Source organism: Haemorhous mexicanus, chromosome 7, assembly GCF_027477595.1.
Source record: "Haemorhous mexicanus isolate bHaeMex1 chromosome 7, bHaeMex1.pri, whole genome shotgun sequence".
NCBI lineage: Eukaryota > Metazoa > Chordata > Aves > Passeriformes > Fringillidae > Haemorhous > Haemorhous mexicanus.
The window spans coordinates 15,222,651-15,244,350 of record NC_082347.1 but is presented as its reverse complement, the minus strand read 5'-3'; the positions used below and the strand labels follow the sequence as shown (position 1 = coordinate 15,244,350).

The window sequence follows — 21,700 nt, the reverse complement described above, 5'->3', positions numbered from 1 at the left end:
TATAGTACAAAATGCAGGAAGTTTCAGCTCCCTCTCAGCATGTTTTCAATTCGAGTAGCAGTTCAGTCTATGTGTTGTAGTTCTGAACAGAAGATATTTAGAGCCATTTAGACTTGACTACCTACGGTGATGTTGCTAAATACATTTCAAGCTATTAGAATGCAGAGCCATTGGCTCTGTAGGAGGAGCGCTGAGTGGTCTGGCACTGTGATGACTAAAGATAAACTCTTTAACAGCCTAAATTTAGGCACCTCATTTTAAAAACTTTGGCCCAGATATGTGAACCCAGAAGAATGAGATACGATAATTCATTTCAAATTCCCTGGCTCTTGCGTCTCCCCAGACTGAGCATTTATTCATACAAATTGCTCACTGTTGCAGATGAATCACTAAATGTAGCCAGTGCAATAACTCTGCACCTGAGCATTATTTAATTCTGCTTTGCTAATGCTAGCAGCACTTTGCTCTTTCTCTGTGTGTGGCAGCACCTGGCTATTTTGGCTTTGTCTGGATATATTTGGGAGGTGAATAGGGAGAAAATGTACACTTTTTTGCCCCCCTGTTCATCACTGCTATCGTTCCTAAAAGCTGCTGTTCCTCAGGTGGTCAGCTTAATGTTCCTCCCAGCTTAAAAGAAATGCAAGGGAGGCAATTACCAAGGGGATAATGCTCTTCATGATGAAGAGAATTACTGTGCTCTGTCTGTGTTGATTTTCCTCTTTCAATGAGTTTGCAGTTTCTCTTAGGATTTTTGTCTCCTTAAAGGAGTATTTCAGGTTGGGAACACGAGAAATAAAGGGAGATACGTGTGTTGCCCACAATTTTCTCTTGTGGTTGTGTAGACTACACAAATGAACAAAATTTTAAAACACAGTTACTTAGGCAAGTAATTTATACCTTTTTTAAGGACAAAGCTTAAGCTAAGATTAATGTGAAAGATTCTGGTGTTGGCTACTTAGTGAAGTTTTACTTCATTTTTTTGAATGAATCAGATATCCCTTAGCCTATATCAAGGATGGATCTCTTGTCATTCCAGTGCAGCCTTAGAAGTCGTGGGCGTTTATTCTAAGCCAGTCATCTGTAGTCAGTGTCATAAGAGAAGGTGATTCATCCCATCTGACACTAAATATCTGAGAGGCTTATTATGCAAATGTGTTCTGAAGAGAAAGGTGGTTGATGATGTTCCTGCTCAGCCCAGTGCTACAGTCTACAGAGCCTCTGAGTACCACTGCAGTCTTTTTCTGACATAGTGTGGAAATTATGCAGGTTAAAAACCAGTTACTGGAAGTATTTTGTTCATTTGTATTTGTTTGCAGGTTTTTTTAACTGGGTTCGTTTCAGTGGTTCATAGGGCCATTTATAACAGAGAGATAAGAATATCTGTTCAATAAATGGGGTCATACTGGCACAGAAGAAAGAAGTTGTTGAAGGCAGGAACATTCAAAACCGTGTAATGAGCTGCCTCCTGAAATACATGTGTGCACTGTTTTATTAGGAGAGATGAACACGCTGCAGTAATTGTTTAACCATATATTAAGCAGGACATTAACAATATCACTGTCAGTGTAGAGTACATCTCTCCATGCTTGCTATCACTTTATTAGACTATTAAGTGTCTTGAAATGAGCTTATCTATGTCAAAGAGGACACTTATTGTGAGATCCTTCAACTGAGGTTCTCTCTCAGTACTAGTAGTGCAATCTGCTCCAGTTTTAGCTTCCCGGTGAGTTATACATGTACGGATAAATATGCAAACTGCTGAGATGGGATGTTTCTTTAGAATATGTAGTGATTATCCAAGTTCATACCAGGAAGACAATAACGTGACCATGCAAACAATAACTTTGTCTTGAACCTTATGTAAATATGAGGAGAGGATGAACTCTCATATAAATGTGTGAACTACACTTGTGCGTCTCACTGTCATGTTTTTAATTAACTAGGTTAGTTAACAGATAAACTATCAGAGGTGTAGTGAGCCAGAGACAATATATTTTGGGAGGCATTTTGAAAAGAAACACAGCTGAAGAGGATACATTAGATCTGTCCTAGAGAAGGTAGGTCTCCTGAACTGCATGTTCTGTGCAGTTATTCATCACAGGATCCCTTATGCTGATGTACCACCCTCCCCCAGTGTGCCTTTGGGGTACATGGACACAGGGTACTTTGGTTTAGGAAAAGAGGTCAGAGAAAAATGGCTATCTCTATTTAGTTACTGTTCCATGAAGCAGCAGAGGAAGAGATGAAAATAACTATACAGAAACAATGTCAGTAGCAATGAAAACAGTCAAAATGAGCTTTATAGTACATTTTTATATAAGTTCTTTCTGGAATATATTTTCCATGTTTTGTTTATTTTTATTATTATGTTTCTTTTTATTTTTGTAGGCTGTGGAAACCAACCTTGCATCAAAGGATAGTCACTGGGTCTATGTAAATGAGGTAAGAAAGTCAAAAGAGAAAACACAGCTTGCTGCATTCACTCATCACCATCTTTTTTTTTGTTTCATATGTTTTGCCACACCAAACTGAGCATACATGTAGCATTTTTGCTTTTTGAATGGCACAAAGTTCAAACACTGTGGTGTCATTGCTTGTGTATCTTAGTTGAATTGGCATAGGTTGAACGCCAGAGGTCAAGATAAGGCTTCCAATATACCTCAGAGCAGCTGGGAGACTTGCATTTACCTTCCTGCTGACACTATTTCATTAGCTATTTAGGAAGCAGAGAATATCTCAAAAGAAATCTCAAACACAGGCTTCTCTCTGGCAGAAGCTCACCCTCCACTGCTGTGAAAGCCTGCGCACAGATGCTTGGAGAGGAGAGAGCCCTTGCAAGCTTAGTCCATTCAAATATGTATTTACATGACACACAGGCTTTCTCTAGTGCAGAACTGTGTTGGTGTATTGGCCAACATCCAGAATAAATTATATTCAAAGTGTAATGTTTCTCTCTGCAGCAAATGGGATCCTGTCCTGCTACAATGATTATTTATTTTACCTTAGTGCCATGATGCCCTAATGAGAATCTGTTCAGATTCTTGTTTCAAAAACAATGAAATGTTGTACTGTATATAGTAACTTATAAATCACTGATAAATGGCAGTATTTTATAAATCCCTTGTTTTAATCATGATTTATTTAAAGATACAAAGTATATAATTTAAAAAGAACAGTGTTCACGGTCTTATTTTTATATTATAAATGCATAGCCTCTCATTTAATGGCCAATTCCTTTGTTAATTTCTCCCTCCTTTCTTTGCACCTAGCTAATAATTTTGGATAGGCAACTTTTAATAGTAACTATAAATTGTATTGTATGGCATTAGACAGGCTCTGTAATTAAATAGGGGTTAGGGAAAGCGAGTGAAATCCCTGCTTGTAAAGGCTTTATAAATTCTTTCTAGTCCTTTTCACATTTAAGTACCTCCTGGTTTGTCAGCTGCTGTAATGACCCACTACAAAACATCAGCAAGATGCCCAGAGAGTCAGTGTTTATATTCACATAAAGATAATGCAGTGCATATTTCCCTAAACATTTATAGAGAGGGAGTGTTTATGAATTTTTTACTGCTTCTGTTATTGTTCAGATGTTAAAATTCACTTCACGAAGCCTGAATCTGAAACATTGTGATAAAAGCCTTCAGCACCTGTGCACTAATGTGTGCACACTCGTACACACACAAACAAATCACACAGGGTGTCAGTTCTGCCTCTCTTTTGGATGCTTTTGTTTTTTTCTTCTTTGTGGCTAAAGACTGGGTAGGGAAACTATGAGAGCAGCATGTGAATTTAGAGTATAAATTTCTAGCGAAAAATATCAGTGCACATAATTTATAAATATCTCAAAATGCAGTTCAGTCCAAACAGACAATTAGAGAAGCTTTTCAGACTCACAAAGCTTTGGAAAAAATCTTTGCAGGTAATAGGAAGAGGAAATGCCATGACTGTCCTTTCTTTAACTGAAGTGTTGGAGTTTGTGGTGTGCTTAAAGCTGCTGTGAGAAGAAGGTGCATTGAGCATCTCCATGGATGCATCGATGGAAATTTGGAGGTTCCTTAGGGCTTGCTTCTTATTTAAGTGTGCATCCCTCCATGCTAGCAAGAGGACAGACTAATTAAGCTTTCCATGTGCATGTTTCCAATTAGTGGTAGTGGGAAGCGCATGAATATTTGATGGAAAAGATGATGCTGATTCTTACTGTGATTTGTGGAATGGAATTAACTTTTCATTCCCAACAGTCAAATCAGCTCTTTTAGATGTGTTTCCATGAGAGTACAAGTCCATTATGGAAAGGGATCAAAACCTTAGCCAGTCCTTTTTTTATCCTGGGCAGATTGAGGACCCTGCACTTCCCTGTTCACCCTGTGACCTAATGATCCCATTGCAAGGAGAGAGGGATGTAGGGCTGACTGATTGAAGGGGCAGTAGCAGGAAGAGAGCACAGGGTCAATTTTTTTCCATGGAGGTTCCTTATATGAAGAGCACTGGATTGTAAACAGGCTTTTGGACTTCAGGGAACTATTGAAGAGCTTTGGACAGCTTGGGCTACTGAGATTTGCTTACTGTGTGCTCTGTCTTCCACTTCTCATCAAGCCAACGAGGACCTGAAACTTGCCATAGGAAGCATGACTATATAGCTTGGTATTGTTTCAATAAGAGATTTTATTATCTTCTTACTTTAAATCTACTTTACTCTCTCTGCACTGACAATCTGAAAAAAAATTGTGTTTGATTATTTTTTTTTCCCTTGTGTGCCTTCCCATGTGGTAGAGTAGGAGTTAAGTTTTGGAGGTAGAACAAATTTTATCACCTAAATTTTGTTAGATAAGCAAGACCAAGCTTTGAGCTAACTTTAATCTATATGGCTGGTAATTACACAGCAAATGAACAAACAGCTGTACTGATAAAATCCTGTTTGCTAGTTTTCAAAAACCCAGGTCTATGCTGAAGTATCTGTTAAGTTTGGATGACAATGGTGGTGAGAAAGGACTTGGTCATCTTTAGAAAAGGCTAGTTTGTTGGGAATTTAATTTATTGTGTGGGGCTGGAAGGCTGAACCATTACCTGGCAGGTTTTCTAGGGTAAGACAATACACAGAGATGGATCTTTTCAGGCAGTATCATGTCCTCATATGTCCTCTTTGCAGCCAAAGTGATAAAAAAACTTACTGCTTAAAAATATATATATTTGTTGTTCTCTTTTCTGGTTTCAAACAGGTTATGTTTCAATATTGCAATAGCTGTCAAAAGTAGTGGAGATTAGAAGGAAAAAAACCAAAGTTTTTCTAGCTACCCACCCCTTTTTTGATTTATATTTCATCATCTGCACTTTTTGTTTTTATTCATCTAGAAATGCTAAATCATCTCTTGCTTTCATGCAGGTAGTCATTCTACCTAAATTCTGGGTTAAACATGCCAGATAGCTTTTTATGATGATTACTACATGCTTGGCTGCATCTCCAGAATAGTTCAAAACACTTTATTATCATTGCCTGTGTGGGGAGTTGTCAATGACTTGCAGTTTTGGAAGATCTGTCAGAACAGATCTGGTGTTCTGCTTGAACCTTTGCTGTTCATACCTTTGATGGTTGAAGTGACCCACCAGCTTTGATAGACGTGTGCTGCTGCTTCTTTTGGCAAGACTGGCACAGTTACAGATGGCCCCCTGGTTTTTGGATGTTTATTTCCTGTTTTCTTTTCCCTAGTTTTCTTTATTATTTTTATTTTTTCTCTTACTTTTCTTTCTCTTTCATACCTGGCATTAAGCATCTCTGTTGGCTTCTCATGGCATTTTTCATTCTCCCCTTCTCTTTTTCTGCCTTTTCTGATAAAATGCTGTGCCTTGCCCATGGCATGTGTCTCTGGAAGAGGTACAAGAGCAGTACTTGAAACTGAATTTGGATGTTGATGTTCAGGAGTAGTGCTCCAGGAGCTTGTATCTGCTTCTTTATTAGCAGCAGCAGCAGAAGTAGGTCTGGGAGTATAAAAAGAGTTAGAAACCATATTTCCCTTTTTGTGGGACATTTCATGGTTTTAAAATTTTCTCCATTCCAAGGGTAAAAAAAAGATAAATTGTTTTGGAAAACTGGAACATTGAAAAAAAATATAATCAAATTAAATTCAGTATTTTATTCCCTCATATCAATATATTTAATTCTAATTCCAAGTTTCTAAACATTAACTATTTTTACTTGTAAATCAGTACAAAAAGTAATGAACTACTCTTCCTGGAAGTGGAATGGCACAGAATTCGACAGATAATTCAAATTAGTTGTTTCACTATTAAGACATCATTTCTTTAATTTCTTTTTTAACTTCTTTTTTATTTAGTAGTTTAATCAAAAGCTGTAATACATGGCCTGGCAAAGCACAAGACTACTCATTGATATAGAAGACCATTTTTTGTGAAGGGCAGGTAGGGATGGAAAAAAGGCAATGTAGTGTTACATGTCAAAAACCATCTGTATCCACTCTGAAGCTGAGGAGAGGTGAGGGACAAGCTTTTGCCTGGAAATATGCAGAAGGCACTGAGGAAGTCTGTTTTTGAGAGTGCATTTTTTGAACAGAAATGCCCCAAAGACAAGAAATTAAAATAAAGGAAGATTTTAATTTTCTTGCAGTGGAGAAAATAGAGTTGAGATGCAGAGCTTCACAAAATTCCTTTGATTGACATTATCTGTACATGTTTAAAATGTTTAGGCAGCCATCAGTTCAGATTTCATTATGGCTGAGGAAGAATGGGCTAAGGAAGCCAGAAGCTAATGGGTGTGAACATGATCATGACATGGTAGCATGAACTTTTTGGAGAAGAGGGAGAGGTGGGAAAAGGACCATGGGAATAATGGACATCCAAAGAATGTCCAGCTTCCCAGCTTTGGGAAACTAGTAATGCTTTTGGAAAGATAACACAGTAAGTAAAAGGTGGCTAAAGAACTGTGGGATTCTCTGAAGATGAAGTCATAACAAGGTATCTTTATGGTGACAGTGGGTTATCTTCACAGAACTTGAAATCAGAGATGAATTCCAAAGAAAAAGTGATTTAAGAAAAGGGCTAGGGAAGAGTGTAAAGGAATAACAAAGTAAGGGATCATAAAATAAGACTCTCTTGTGAAATGACTCATACCAGGGATCATGAAAGGTAATAAAAGAAGTTTATATATAGCAGAAGATAAAGTGAGAGGTGTTTACTTTAAAAATAGGGGTGTAATGTTTTTGCTTAGTTCCCTGATTCTGACTTTATAGAAACTATTAATTATTACCAGACTGTTAAAACCACCTTGTTGTAGTGCCAGTTGTTTTAGATGAATTTGAAGCACTCCACCAGGTGAGATTTAATATAGAGAAGTGCTTTTGCTTGTGGCTACAAAATGAGGTATAGGTGGTGAGCATCTTCAGGAGCAGCTTAGAATCCTTGTGGATAAAAGCCAGAATGAGAATCAGTGTTGTTGTGGTCCTGCTGAGTTAGCAAATGTAGTCCTCAGATATGATACCAGAAACATCCATTGTAAGATAAGGGAGGCAATTATTTCGCTCTGTTTGACATCAGCTTGGCTTTGTTGGAACAGTACTGCAAGTTTTGGGCAAAATACTTAAAAACAGAACAAGGCATGCAGAACAATGTTGAAAATGTAGAGGAAAGCACTTAGTGTGATGAAAGCTTGGTAAAATATGATCCATGTGTAAAGGCTGAAAACTTGGGTACAAACATAACAAGAATATGATCACATCTTCAATCTGGAAATATAAGGGAAATACAATTTAATCTTCTGCAGTGGAAATCAGATCTAGTATTGGAAAATGGTTTATGATCCAAGTCTGAGAGTGTATAGGAACAACTTCCTAGGTTACCTTCTTCCATCCCATCATCTGTCTCTTTTCACACCTGGTTCTGCTCTTGTGTTTTGTTCTTCATTTTTCAGCATCCGACTTACATTATATAAGCCAGCTAAATAATTTCAGTGTCAGTTTTGAAAGACAAATAAAACTGTGTTTTGAATGCCACTTGGTATTTTCTGATTGGCACCTTCTGCTCTAGGTCTGCCCATATATCTTTTTTCAATGTGGTTATGACAGTTTATGCAAGGACTCACTGCATATACTTCTTACCGAACCTTTTATTCAGTACTTTTGGTGGTAACCATAAATGTATAAATGTATGGGTTCTGTGACTCATGGTTGATTTCCAACCATCACGGAGCTCCATCCTTCTTTGTCTAGTGAATAAGCTGGAATGACTGTGGTTGATTAGATTCTGTCAGCCAAATCCACCCTTGGGGCCATCAGGGTGATTGGACTTAGCGAGGGATGAACTGAGCAGGGATGACCTGAGCATCGTGTTTCCTGGTATCAGTCATTTGTAATGGAAGATTATGTTGTAATTGTGTGTTGTTAGAAGAATGGATAGATCCTTCTTTTGGATAGAAGAATGCCTAGTAATGAATTACTTGCACTTTTAATGTTTTCAAAATAGATTTAATTGTAAGGTGTAAAAAGTAAGTCTGAAAGCTAAAGATCAGAGCTCCCTCTTGACTACAGTTTTCATTCGTTGCTTTTACATTATATTGGTTTTCATTGATTCAGATCAATCCACATCAGAGCAGATACAAAGGAGCATTTGTCATTAACACAAGATGACTTGTTTTTTAGTTTTAGAATCACTACATTCTGTGCCATATGGACTAACAAATGCTGAAATTCAGTATTCGCTAAGTTCTCAAACTGCAACCATGGCAGTAGTGGGGAGAACTAGTAGAAATTTCATTACATTATTTTTTTTACTGTCTAAAAGATCAGGTAGTCTCTAGAAAGGAATGTACTATGGGGTAAAGAAGTCCTTGTAGGTTAAGTGCCAACCCCCTGTGGGTATTTCTCAGGGCACAATGGTTTAAGAAGTGAGGAGGTTAGTGGGTGACTGAATTTCTGTATTCCTTTGTTTCAACATACAGTTTAATACTATGCAGAGTAACTTGAATCTGAGGTTGAAAATGGACTTATTTCTTTATCTCTTAGGAAAAGTTGTGCTGTTATTTGTCCCATTTAAAAGCAAACAAAAAAAAAATCAACAGCTTACACTGCAACATTGTGGGGTGCATAGCAGAAAGGTAAATTGTATTTTTAATGGCTCCTGCAAAAAGATGCTTTTTCTTGTAGATAGAATGTGGGAAAACTAGTTGATCCTCATATACTAACCTAAACTTAATAACTGAGGCTTTTAAAAAATCATCAGTAGCTCTTACAGTGCTAAGGAAAACCATGCTTAAAAAAAAAAAAAGTCAGGGACCCATTTGTTATTAGTAGCAATCTGTCATTTATTGTTACTAGTAGATTAGGAACAATTAGTTAATTGTTGTTAGTAGAATCTGAAACAAATAGTTGTAGAAATAGAGTATTATACAAATTCCACGTCCATAGGAAGCAAAGTATTCAGTAGTAAAAAACCCTGAAATTTTTGTAAACTTTAATTAAAAAATAAAACTAAACTCTGATCAACACTGAGAAAAAGCTGCTTTTTGATGTTTTCTCTTTTCATTTGTTCTCTTTCAATAAAGATCCTGATTTGAGTCAGTAAGCACGGAGAAACTACTAAAGCAAATGCAGGTCTAATGTATTTGGCTGAATTCTTCCCAACTATTTTGATATTTGTCAGAAAAGCCCTCTTAGCTGAGAAAGAGAAGGGAAAAGTGATGGAGGAAGAAAAGTTCTTGGAATTTTTTTGCAGGAAAAGCAATAAAATATTTTGGAAATATAGCAAGAGTAGACAATTTATCAGAGAAGCCTTAGACAGGAAGTTAGAGTGCTAAGGGGCTTGGGGAACTCTAGGCCATGTGGAGATGACATTGTCCTCATCACTTGAATACCAGTCAAAAATTTTAGACAGCAGTTGACCTTATTCTTCCTTTTTGGACAGATGATGCTTTCCAAATGATGCTGGTGATGCTGCCAGCAGATTAATTTATAGATCTTCAGTGAACAGATAAAACTTTCCCAAGCTCAGCCCGGGTGATCAGTCAGAGCATAGTGCTGAAAAATGTCAATTGGTGCTTTTCCTTTCTCCTCTCAGAGCATTCACTCAGAACATCTTTCTGCTAATCCTGCTCTGGACTCAAGCTCAGTTCTTTCTTCTGCTGTTTTCATAGGTCTATCTTCACCACTGTTTCATTGTCTACAGGGGGCAGTTTTCTATATGAGGGACAAGAAAGTGTCTCATCAACCCCCTGGTGTGACATACTTCTTACTTTCCATTTCCATCCTGCACTTCTGTTGCTTCTGCCAATATTTGTTTTCTTTCTTTTCAGCACATCAGACATGTCCAGTATGTCTGTAGGTACTACTGGTCCTCTTGATTTGAGAACCAAATGGCTTCTCAGGTGTCATCTGGGCGCCTCTTTATTATTTTCCTTTATAAAATATATTTTGAAAGTTGAGAAAAATGAGCAGAAAATAGGATAGTAATTATCAGATAAAGTCTATCTCAGCAAGATACTTTTTTCCCCAGGGGCAGCATGTAGGCAGGTGTAAGATAATGATGAGCAGAGTTTTATTAGCACATGACCGTAGAGCAATATTGAGAAAACTCACTTTGGGAGAAAAAAAAAAGTTATGACTGCAGTGGTTTTTCTTCACCTTTTTGGCAAATATTTTTTCCAGAAATGCCTCTGTTATGTGCATTTTGGGTGATCAACAGTCCCCGTGCAAATTGCTGTGGCCTAATTTTTGCTTGGGCAGAGCCAGGACTGGTGTCCTGCTCACTTTTTCTCTGCATATGGAAGTACCTAATCTTATTTTCTTTGTTTTGTTTTAAATCACCTTTCTGTGTAATGATATTTGTGTTTACTTTGATAACCAGAAGTTGGTAAATTTTTAACATTTCCCTATATCTTACTTTTTCTTGGAAAAGTTCAGACCTTTTAATAATCATTTACAAATGCAAGTGGGGCAAACATTCTAAGATATTCTCAAATTTAACAAAAATACAGAGTAAAAAAGTTTAAAAATAGAATAGAAATACAAGGAACACAATGTGGAAATTTCAGAAGATTTAGGAAATGACATATTTCAATGCAAAATGTAGCAATTTGCAATTACAATTTATTCTAATTGTATTCCGGGTACTCTATATTTATTACTTACCTAAGGAAATCTCACTTTTCTCCTTTTGGCTGCGATCTTCAACACTGCAACATTTATATTTATTTATTTATTTATTCCCACAAAAATCTGTGGGTTTTCTTTTTCTGATAACTGCTTGGAAGTTATACATAGACATGAAACAGTACTGGGTATGTACTTGCATCATGCCAAAAGAAATTTGTAGTGTTTAGAACTGGCCTGATTCTAACACTGAGGAATTACACAGAAAGAGACTCAGTCAGTTTAAGAGCAAGGTCATAGATGAGCATTGATGAGTTGTTTTAATAGTGAATAATAATAATAATTTTTTCCACACTAATATCAATGGTGGTGTTTTGTTTGCTTGTCCAGCTTTTACTATCATTTTGTGTGCTTTCCACCCTGAGAAATTTTGGTATGGAATAATATTTTGTTAGATCAGCAGATCTTTTACTGTATAGGCTCTCACTATGTTCTGAGAAAGACATCTGGACACCCAGTGCAGAGTCCTTATTTCTAGAAAAAGAACTAATTAAATTAAATTAGCACTACACCCCTGTAGAGACTTTTAGGAGCATTGGGTAAAAAGAAGTGAGGTGTAGTACTGGATGTGTGGGAGGGCAATGAGGATGGGAGTTGGGCAGGTGGTTGTGCACAGATCATTAGAATTCAATCATTATATTAGAATGCCTGTTCATTCTATTAGAACATTTTCTGTGGTAAGAAAAGTGGATGGTGTTCTTTCTTTAAAGGATCAATCTTTTTATTTACATGTGTGTGTGTGTGTGTCTGTTCATGTGGGATGCAGAGAATCCAGCAATATGCAAATGTTGAATAAATCTACCTACAGGGTACACTGCGGTGAACCTTCTCGAAAAATAGCTAATGGAATGATGTTTTCTGGATCTGCAACAAGTGTTCATTTATAGATGTAAATAGTGCATTGAGGGGAGTTAGAATAACCCATCAAACAATACTGATACTGCTGAAAAAATCCAAATAAATCTCTAGCTTGTCTCCATGAGCATCCTTGTTCTCAATGCTGTTCTGTTTAATCCTCCAGTTTTTTCAGGGTTATATTTTCTGGAAATATGTTTCAGTTCTTTAAATTATTAATGTCATTAAAATTTATAATTTTCTGTCATTACCTCTAGGAAAATAGAGATTGTAATGTGAAACGTAATTGTCTCATTTTGTGATTTGTGTTATGATAGCTGAGCACAACTAAAGCAGATGTAAGTATTCCCCTGAGCACTATGACATGGTATTGCAAACTAACTGAAGTTCTGTGTGTGCAGATAAACAGACAGATAAACTAATTCCTCAAGTAGCCAATATTTAAGTTTCTGAGACATCTTTGACAGGATGTGTATCACTTAGAGGGGACACAAAATATATGTGGTGAGAGCTGAACTGAAGGTTTGGATGATGTGTGATTGTTTTTTTTTTCTGTTTTCAGCTGTTTGGTCTGTGTGCCTACCAAGAGATGCAGCCTAGGAGGTTATGAGTTAAAGCTATGCCATTAAATTGTCCCTCCCTCAGTCTTCAGCTTAGAGGTGTCTTTTAACACCCCTCAGATCCAGAGAAGGGAAATCTTGAGGGGTCTGTAGAGCTTGGGGGTCTGCTACATTGTGTCCTTGCAAGGCTAGAAAATGCTGCCCAGCATCTTCTATTAAGCCTCAAAATCTTTATCTTCTATAAGGATGTATTTGTTTTCTGATTTACTGTTTTCATGCCACACCAGTTGGTCTGACATTAATGCAATGAATTTCACCTTCTTCAAAGTTAAAAATTCATGTTCCTAACAAAGAAAAGGGAAATTGGCAAAGAAGAACTGAATTGAGCCAAGGTACAGTACTAGTCAACCATAACAAGTAATTATTATAACCCCATGGTCATTTCACTCACAGCTTGACAGAGGAAATGACAAGAAAACAAAAGAATGTTTTCTTGAATGTTAAATGTCCAGAGCCAGGCTCACTTTAGCTGATGATGCATCACAAGATGTGGGCCCTGTTGACCAAGTACCTGCAGCAACATGAGTGATTTGCAGCCCCCTGAGCTGCAAGGGGTTGAGAGAGCCCTGTGCAGGCTGGGCACTGGGCTGGCCCAGCTGTGCAGTCAGGGCAGTCCAGCTGTGCTGGGGATAGGCTGATGTGACTTGCAGATGCTGCTGGTGGCCCTGGTGAGGAGCTGGAATGTACAGCAGGTGCCTGGGGGGTGAGTGCAGGCAGCAGTGCCTGCCTTGCCTCACAGTGAACTCCTGCCAGGACAAAAATATCACAAGCTGCACCTTTGTTATGATTGCAGGATCAGCTAAGCCTGTGATTTTTAACTGGGGTAAAAAATGAGGTTTTGGTTTTGTGTCTTTCTTTAAACACAGAATGTGTAAAGCATGGGGTGGAGCTGGCTTCAGCCTCCCTGTAAGAGCAGTAGATGCAGGCTCTGTCCCAGAATGGATTAGGAGGTTGGGCGTGTGAAGGTCTGCAGAGAAGCTTTAGAAATTGTGAAGCCTGGAAAGAAAAGCAGCCTGTCCTTGAGGTCTCCTTATATCTTCTCCCAAATTATTCTGTGTGCACAAACTGATGTTCCTAAATGTGTCAGACCCCTCCATAAAGTTTCTCCTATTTTTTATTTCCTAATACAGACAACCTCACAAGACCTCCTTGAGTCATTATCAGGATTAGTCTGCAGAAATGATCTACTGTACTTATGGGAAAAGTGCTTTCTTGTAATGTTGTTCACAGGTGAAAGAGCCATATTTCCTGAAGACTGTTATGTTTTTCGATTGTTATTTTGTCCTGAGGATATAGTGAGGTTCTAGTCTGTCAAACAAAAGGTCTTTCTATATAAATTTCATTTCAAGGTGCTTTTTTCCTTTTTTTTTAAAGAAGTCTATTGAGACCATTTTAGTGCTTTCCTTTGAGGAACTACATCTGCAAAATTGTAGTGTTGCCAAGATGGATGGTACTGTGTTTGGCTCTTTTGTTTCAGATGATGTATAAAAAATAGCATTGTTGTTATTAAACAAAAAATGACATTTGGTGTAGACTAAGCATGTGCATCTCTAAAATATTTCTCGTGTTGTCTTTTTAAAAAACACTTAACCAATAATGAAAGAAACACATAAAATGTCTGGACAAACATATGTTTTTAAATGGCTGTGTCTCCATTCACAGGAAATCACTGATAATGAAATATTAGAGTTGGTGCATAGTGCTCTGGGGAGGATGACAGTGATCCGGCAGATTTTCCCTCTGGCGAGGGACAACAACCAGAGGTGCATGAGGAACAATCACCGAATATCATCTCTGCTGTGTGATCCACAGGAAGGCTATCTTCAGATGCTGCAGGTCAGTAGCTGTGCACAGCAGAATAAAGTCCATCTTTAGAATTTGCCACGGGACAGTTTTCTGTGGCTGTATTTACTCAGAGGAGGAAGGAAATGAGTACAGATAAATCTGATCTGGTCAAAGTTTCTTGACTTTATTTTATTTCCCAGTGCTGAGTGCTTTAGGTGTGATGTTACATCCATGAACTATCAGCAAGTGGTTGCCCTAAGTCAGAGCTGATTTTGCATATTTCATTCTCTTAAGAATCTTTTTATATTTGAAAAGTGTTGTGCAATCATAGTCCTGTGATATTACAGCTTCCTTATTGTATTTATGCCTGTTAGACATCTGTTGTGAAAGAGTTAATCTGGGAGGATAAAAGAACTCTGGTAGGTATTGGGCTGCAGAGCATTTCATATTTAGGTAATGGACTGAATCAAGCTGATGTATTCAGTCTGTCCCTTTCAATAGTCTCAGAAGTCTCCAGCAGCTGCTAATTGTCTGAGTGTGCAAAATATGCACTGCTAGTTCAAGTTTCAGGTTTTGGTAACACATCTGACTCTGGTGTTAGCAACATCTTGACATTTCCTGGAAAATTGTCCCAGATATCAGAATTTTTCTTGCAGTAATTTAAATATTATTTAATAGGTGCTATTTCCAATGATAGTGCAATAATTCAGAAACAAAGGCCTTGGACTTTCAATGGCACTTGTGTGTTTTGGTTTACTTTAGACACAGTTAAAAATCTTATTTGTATCACTGCTGAAGGTGTTGAATATAGGTATAAACTTTAGTGGGACTTATAATATAAACTCACTTAAAACCATTTAATTGCAAACTTTGTCTTAAACTGAGACGGGTTGAATGAGGACACCATGGTTGAGCCTGTGGGCTGTCCAGTGTGGGTGTGCATGTGGAGTGATAGAGAAGGAGCTTGGTTAGTTTGGGGGAGGGGGTGTCACCAGCCTGGGCTGCTGCAGCCTCCTCAGGAGGGTGTGTGTGCAAGATGGCTCCTGCAAGATGGAATCCTGACCTGGCATGGAAGAGTTTCAGACCAGGAGAGACACGGAGAGTGTCAGGAAGGGAAGTGGGTTAAGATTTCCCAAGGGATAGGGCTGTTAATTTTACTTATTTGCACCTTACTAAAAAGTTGTATCTGCAGAGACTGAAATCCTTTAAGGGGCAAATATGAACAGTTCATCCTTGAAGAGAAGCTCTGCTGGCTCAGGTTCTGTCCTAGCCATGGCAAAGTTTGGGAAAAGCCAAACACACACCCTGAGAGTGGCTGTATTCTCTTTGCACAGGGCAAAGGCTATGTCTGCCTTGGCTCAGAAAGAAAAGACACTTTTGATCTTTGTTAGTAACTCTGAGGTATGCTGTAATGAGAACAACGGCCGCTCATTTCAGAGGATCAAAGCAATTTCCAGTATGATGAAAAATTATCTATGCTGCACCAACAAATCACTCATTAGGGAATAATCTTCCATTACAGCAGGATTTTGAGTATTGCTGCCTATGCTGGTTTATGCATAATGTAATTCAGAAACTCATCTGAAGGGCTCTGACAGGCCACTGAGCAAGTTCTAATTTGCAAATTTGCAAACTGGTAACTGGGAGCTGGTTTGCTAACACCATCAGCCTCATGTCCTATTACTGAATTTAGTTGATAGGGATCTTTAGATAAGGACCCTTGTCCTGCTGATTTCCAGATGTGTATTTTGGGAAACAAAACATTCTCAGGTTCTGTCTTCCAGAAATATTATACCACCTTAGAAACTGTGTTTGAGGGAATGGAATTGTAATGTTGTACTTTGCCCGTTAGTTCCTTCTCTGTGATCTTAAAAAAAAGAGAGATAAAGAAGTGCAGAGGTAAAATGTTTTTGGCAGCTGATTCTGTAACTTTCATGTTCAATTGCGTTGGCATGAAAGAGAGAAGGCACCTGTGAGAGCTCTCCAAATTAGCTGTCCCCAGTATATTTTTAAGTTTCTATAGATTGAATACAGCATGCTTTTGTCATGTGCAGTTATACCTGAAGTGTTCCATAGCTACATTTATTTTTACAAAGATTTTGCCAAAATATCTTATATAACACCTTGTGAACATACAGCTCATATTAATTTGAGTGTGACTGATGTGTTATTAATGACCCTGTAATTCAGGTACTTGCAATTTTCTGTTTCCTGCTTAAAAAAATAGTGGGGACCTTTTGCTGTGCAGAAGTACATCACTGAATTACCCTCATTGCCAGAGGCTGCAGGAGCTCCAAGCTCCATGTCAGGCTGCATGAATCCACCAGAAGCAGTGACCGCCTGCCAGCACTGAGTCTTTGTGGTGCTTTGAAGTACTTTGATTAACACCACAGTTTGGAAATCCCTGCCTCATTCTCCCTTGGGTGGTCTCATATTAATAATTGTTTGTTGTCAAGGTAACCTACCAGCTATTGTTAGTTAATTATTTATTTAATGACTTTGAAGAAGAATAAGCTACTCTCTGTCAACCTCTAGCTGTAGTATTTTTCTAGGGGAGAATTTAGCACTTTTTACAAGCTAATGGAGAAAGAAACATTTACGTCATGGATTATTAACTCTGTTCTGGCTAAATTATTGAAAATCTTTTTTGGAACGATTTTGTTCTGTGTCTTCAGTACCATATCCTGGAAGGTTGTTTTTCAGTGGGTGATCATCCCGGTTTGGCATTCTGACAAGCCTTTTAAAGATCAGGCTGTTCTGCAAGCTCATCCAAAAACTCATCTGTTCTGAATGCTTTGTGGAAATCCAATCTTATTCCATCAACCCACTTGTCAAAATTTTGCTCATGCCCTTATTTCTTGAACATATAATATACTCATCTGGGTTTCTGCTTCAAGAGGAGAAAAAGCTTTATAAAGTTTCCTGTCTTGATCATTTTATTTGACTTCAGAGGACTGCATTTCTCACTGTCTTGTTCTTCAGGTAGGATTTTCTGTGTCCATCTCATTAACTTTTGCTAAATGGAAAAGACACAATTTAGAACTTGCTTTCATCCATTGGCCATTGGTGTCCTGTGGTTTGAGCCATCAGTGTTGTCAGTGTTGCCTCATCTGGAGAGAAAGCACTGAAACACTTCAGGATTTATAGTCCTAGCCAGACCTAGTGTGTATCCTCACATGGCATTTGAATGGTATAAAGTGTATAATTGCTATTAAATTTTTTAGATTAGTTCAGAAATGTTCTTACAGACCCAATTTAAAAAACTTTTGCTGTATAATTTGCTTCTTTCCAAAATATTTCCCTTGAAGTATTAACTTTTATGGCACTCTACCAACTTGATTTTTGATGAAGGTATTTCTTTCTTTTATCAGGTTAGTCACAATGCATTTGTAAATTCAAAATCAGATTTTTTTTGTTTGTTTTTTTAAGAAAGATTTCTCTTTAGAAATGTAATTCCCATTAGTTTGTTTTTGCCCTTGCTTACTATTTATGTAGTTTATAAGTTCAATCTGTGTAAGATTCTAAAGGTTTTAAAATATATTACAGGGACACAGTGCATCTGAAAACATTTAGCATGACCCAAAATACATAGTAGGATGGAAAAAGCAAAAAGAAAAATCCAATATACCGTGTCCAGTAACCTAATGAGGTTATGCCTGATTGAGAGTCCAGCCTGTGTACTGAAGAACTATTCCTGGCATTGCTTGGACATATTTGAGGAGACGTTGAGAACTGTGGGAGGATATTCATTGAAGGAGCTGATCTTCTCCTTGAATAAAAATTCCATTCTTCAGTGATGTATCCATCAGATATCTATGTAGGCATCTCTTAGCAGTTGCTCCTACAAAGCTGGGTTTTTATTTCTGATCTATTTTCTGTTCAGGAGTTGCTGCAATATAACTACTGTAAGTGAAGTTATTTTTTAGGATGTGTTTGAGTGCCTAAACTTAAGGGCCTGATCCTGCAGTTTTGTCCAAATAAATGGCCTTATTCTTATTTGGCTTGTTAACACTGCTATTATTATACAACTGTAGAGTGCTACTGAGGGACAGTAAATAATGATTAAACCGTATTAAAGCATTCACTTTCTCCCATAAAGGATTGATGAGCCACATTTTTTCTTTTCTTTCAATACAAACCTATATTTGCTAGTCTCTTTAGCCAAGTTTAATTTGGATTTTTGGCCAGATGTTCAGTCACAGTGAAATTGTTTCAGAGTACAATGTGAATGTAAAGTATCCTTGAACTGACTTTACTGCCCATTGCACAGCACAAATCTCTCCCTGAAGCCCAATGACGTGTGTTTTCTACAAGGTGTGCTAGCAGAAGAATTCATTAAAAGCCCCAAAGCACTGCGGGTCTCCCGGGGCCATGGGGGATTTTGTGATCACGCTGGAGGCTGAAACCCCAGGTAGGCTCTGCAATGATCTTTTCCTCTCTGCCACTTTTGACTGCTGGATTTCTCTATTTGCATAATCATTTCATTGAGTTTTTGTTCGCTGCTCAATCAGGAAGCAGACAATAGTGGCTCAAAGAAAGCATCAGTACCTCCAGTTTTCATTTGCTATTGCCTCTGAAACCTAATTTGTACCTATATTTATTTATAAATGAGGTAGGATAAAACTATAATCTTTTATGCTGATTTGCAATTCCAGCATTTACCTCTTGTCCTTCTTTTTGACTCTTGGTTGTGTTCAGTTTTCTTTATTAAGGCACTCCTACTAGACTTTCCTTGCATAGTGTTAGCTGTGCCAAATTTCTGAGATGTTTTGTGAGTGAAGCCAATGCCTCCAGCTAACAGACTTGAGCATTACAGGGTAATCCAGGCCTTGTATTATTGCTGACACATTGTTACAAAACATACTGGCAAAGAAAACACTCATAATGATAAATGCCCACAATAAATAGCTGAAGGACAGTGAGCATTCGGAGACTAGCATGTGCAAGAAGGGAAGAGTGTAGTGAGATGTGTAACCATGTAAAAACAGGAGAAAATTTAAAAGGAAAGAAGAGCTGCTTATCAATTAAAAAGAGATTCTGAGAATTCATTCTTACAAAGAGCTATTTGGAAAGCTCATTGAGATACTTAAAACTAGAATGGGCAAAACACTAAGTGATACAGTGGTTAGATTCCTTACTGACAGAAGGTTTGAATAAATATACAGTTGAGGCCTATTTTTTGGTGGTTGTAGGAGAATTTTATTCATTTTATTTCAATTGCCTTCGGGATAATAAATAAATAGCCCTTTGGAAGTTGGAAGCTGACATTTGAGTCTTTAATGAACATTTGTTTTTTGACTGTGTTTCCATGAAAGCCAGAGTGCTGACTGTGATCCTGCTCGCCCTGAGCAGCGCGTGTGTATTTATAACCTAGGCACTGGTGTGCTGTCTCACAGTGGGCTCTGCCCACGAGAGATGATGGCTGTGGGCAGGACCAGGACAAACAGTAGCCAGCCCCCAGCCTCTCAAGGCAGCCCTGGGGACAGTGGTGGCTGGGACAGGGGTGTGGTGTGGCACTTTGTGTGCCTCCACCAGCTGGGGCTGCTGAAGGAGAGGCCGCAGTGGCAGTCCTCAGTGTCCAGGGATGGCTGGGACCCATCCCCTGGTGCCCCTGCCCATCAAAAGTGTGTCCAGGCACAGAACCTCCAGACACACTGCAGGAGCCCATGGAAAGGGGGAGGAATGTCAGGGAGGCTGGGAAGGATTGGAGAGCTGGCTCCAAGCGCAGTCTGCAGTGGACCGACAGCTAAACAGATCCAAACTCTCCTGCTGGCACAGCCAGAAGGGAGGGATGGAGGGCAATGAAGAGAGTAAAAACCTGCGGTGGGAAAAGACTGTCCCCGAAGGCTGATGTGCCCTTGCAGAGCCACTTGACCACTTGCAGGCTGAAAAGACCCTTCACATCAGGGGAAAGGCTGGAGCTGAGTAAGGCAGCCTCATCTGCTCCTTGTGTAGCAACTGACTCAACTAAGAAAGCAGAGCAGGTGAGAGCAGCAGGTGACTTTCTTTTGAGAGACGCCTGGTTCCTGATATGACATTGTACCAGGGGTGTACCAGGGACTGAGTGACTAGCAGGCCTCGTACAGCCCACTGACCATGATCTGCTGCTGTTGATCTGTGTGGGCTGCAGTGATACAGCCTGGACTTTTCTGAGGGGGACCCAGAAGGAAGAGAAGTCAGTCAGAAATGCCAGGGGGCCTGCAGGGATGAGCAGGTAGCTCCTGGACAAACTCAAAACACTAAAAGGAAGTCTCTCTGCAGAGACTGGAATCTGGGACAGGAAGCTGGTGAGAAACACAGAGAAATTGTCTGAGCAGTCAGGGGTCAGGTCTGGAAAATTAAAGCCTAGATAGAATTAAGTCTGACCACGAATGTCAAGGGAAAACCCAGAATCTTCTATATGTACAGTTGGTGATAAAAGGAAAATGAGCAAAAATATGAACCCTCTGAATGGAAATAGGAGACTTGGTTACACAGGATAAGGAGGAGGCTGAAGAACTCAATGATTTATTTGCTTCAGTCCTCACTGACAAGTCCTCCAGGCACAAGTTGTGAATGCCCCATGCCTGGCAGTATCCAAGGCCAGGATGGACAGGGCTTTGAGCAGCCTGGTCTAGTGAATGGCATTCCTGCCCACAGTGGAGTGGAGGGGGGGGTGGTTGGAGTTGGATGATCTTAAAGGTCCCTTCCAACCCAAGAAATTCTGCCATTCTTTGAAGCATATTTAAAAAACGAAACAAGTCAAATTTTCAGTCCCTCTGCTCTAACCAAATCCTTGTTATCACACCATTATACCATAAATAAACCATCAATCTTTGCTGCTCCTGCTAAGGTGCATTCTGTCATTAGAGACACAAATGTGCAACTGCACGGGGCAGTACTTGAACTGTGGAAGTTGACACACAGGTTTAGGGCGTGCTGGGGTGTGCATAGCAGTCACCATGATCTCTCTCCTTGGGCAGCAGGCATTTCTGGCAGGCTGCACTTGCTCTGAACTCCTCTTCCATCTGCTTCATCCTTGGAGCTGACTGCTGTGGCCACTCACAGAGCAGTTTTGGCAGCAGCAGGGTACAGATGCCCAGCTTGGGAATGAGTTTTTGAAGTAGTGGCATCTCAGTGTCAGCTTGCCTTCCAGCTGATCTCTGGCTGGATTCCTGGCTCTGCTGGCCACTCAGGAGTTGGGGTCAGTCTTTATGGCTTGCTGGCTTTCTCAGAAGAGCACTTGTCTGTGATTAGTCCCTCTGAAGGAGCTAAGAGCTTTCTTTATGCCTAACTTTAAAAGTAAAA

The 21,700-nt window shown here is 39.0% G+C and overlaps 1 protein-coding gene across 1 annotated transcript in view; it reads left to right on the top strand.

Moving 5' to 3' along the window:
* The window catches only part of GRID1 (glutamate ionotropic receptor delta type subunit 1), a 287,235-nt gene that overhangs the window by 171,273 nt on the left and 94,262 nt on the right, over positions 1 to 21,700 (top strand). Inside the window, exons 3-4 of the mRNA XM_059851173.1 lie at positions 2,389 to 2,442; positions 14,291 to 14,464. Coding sequence (XP_059707156.1) covers positions 2,389 to 2,442; positions 14,291 to 14,464 — 228 coding nt within the window. The remainder of the gene's footprint in view (positions 1 to 2,388; positions 2,443 to 14,290; positions 14,465 to 21,700) is intronic.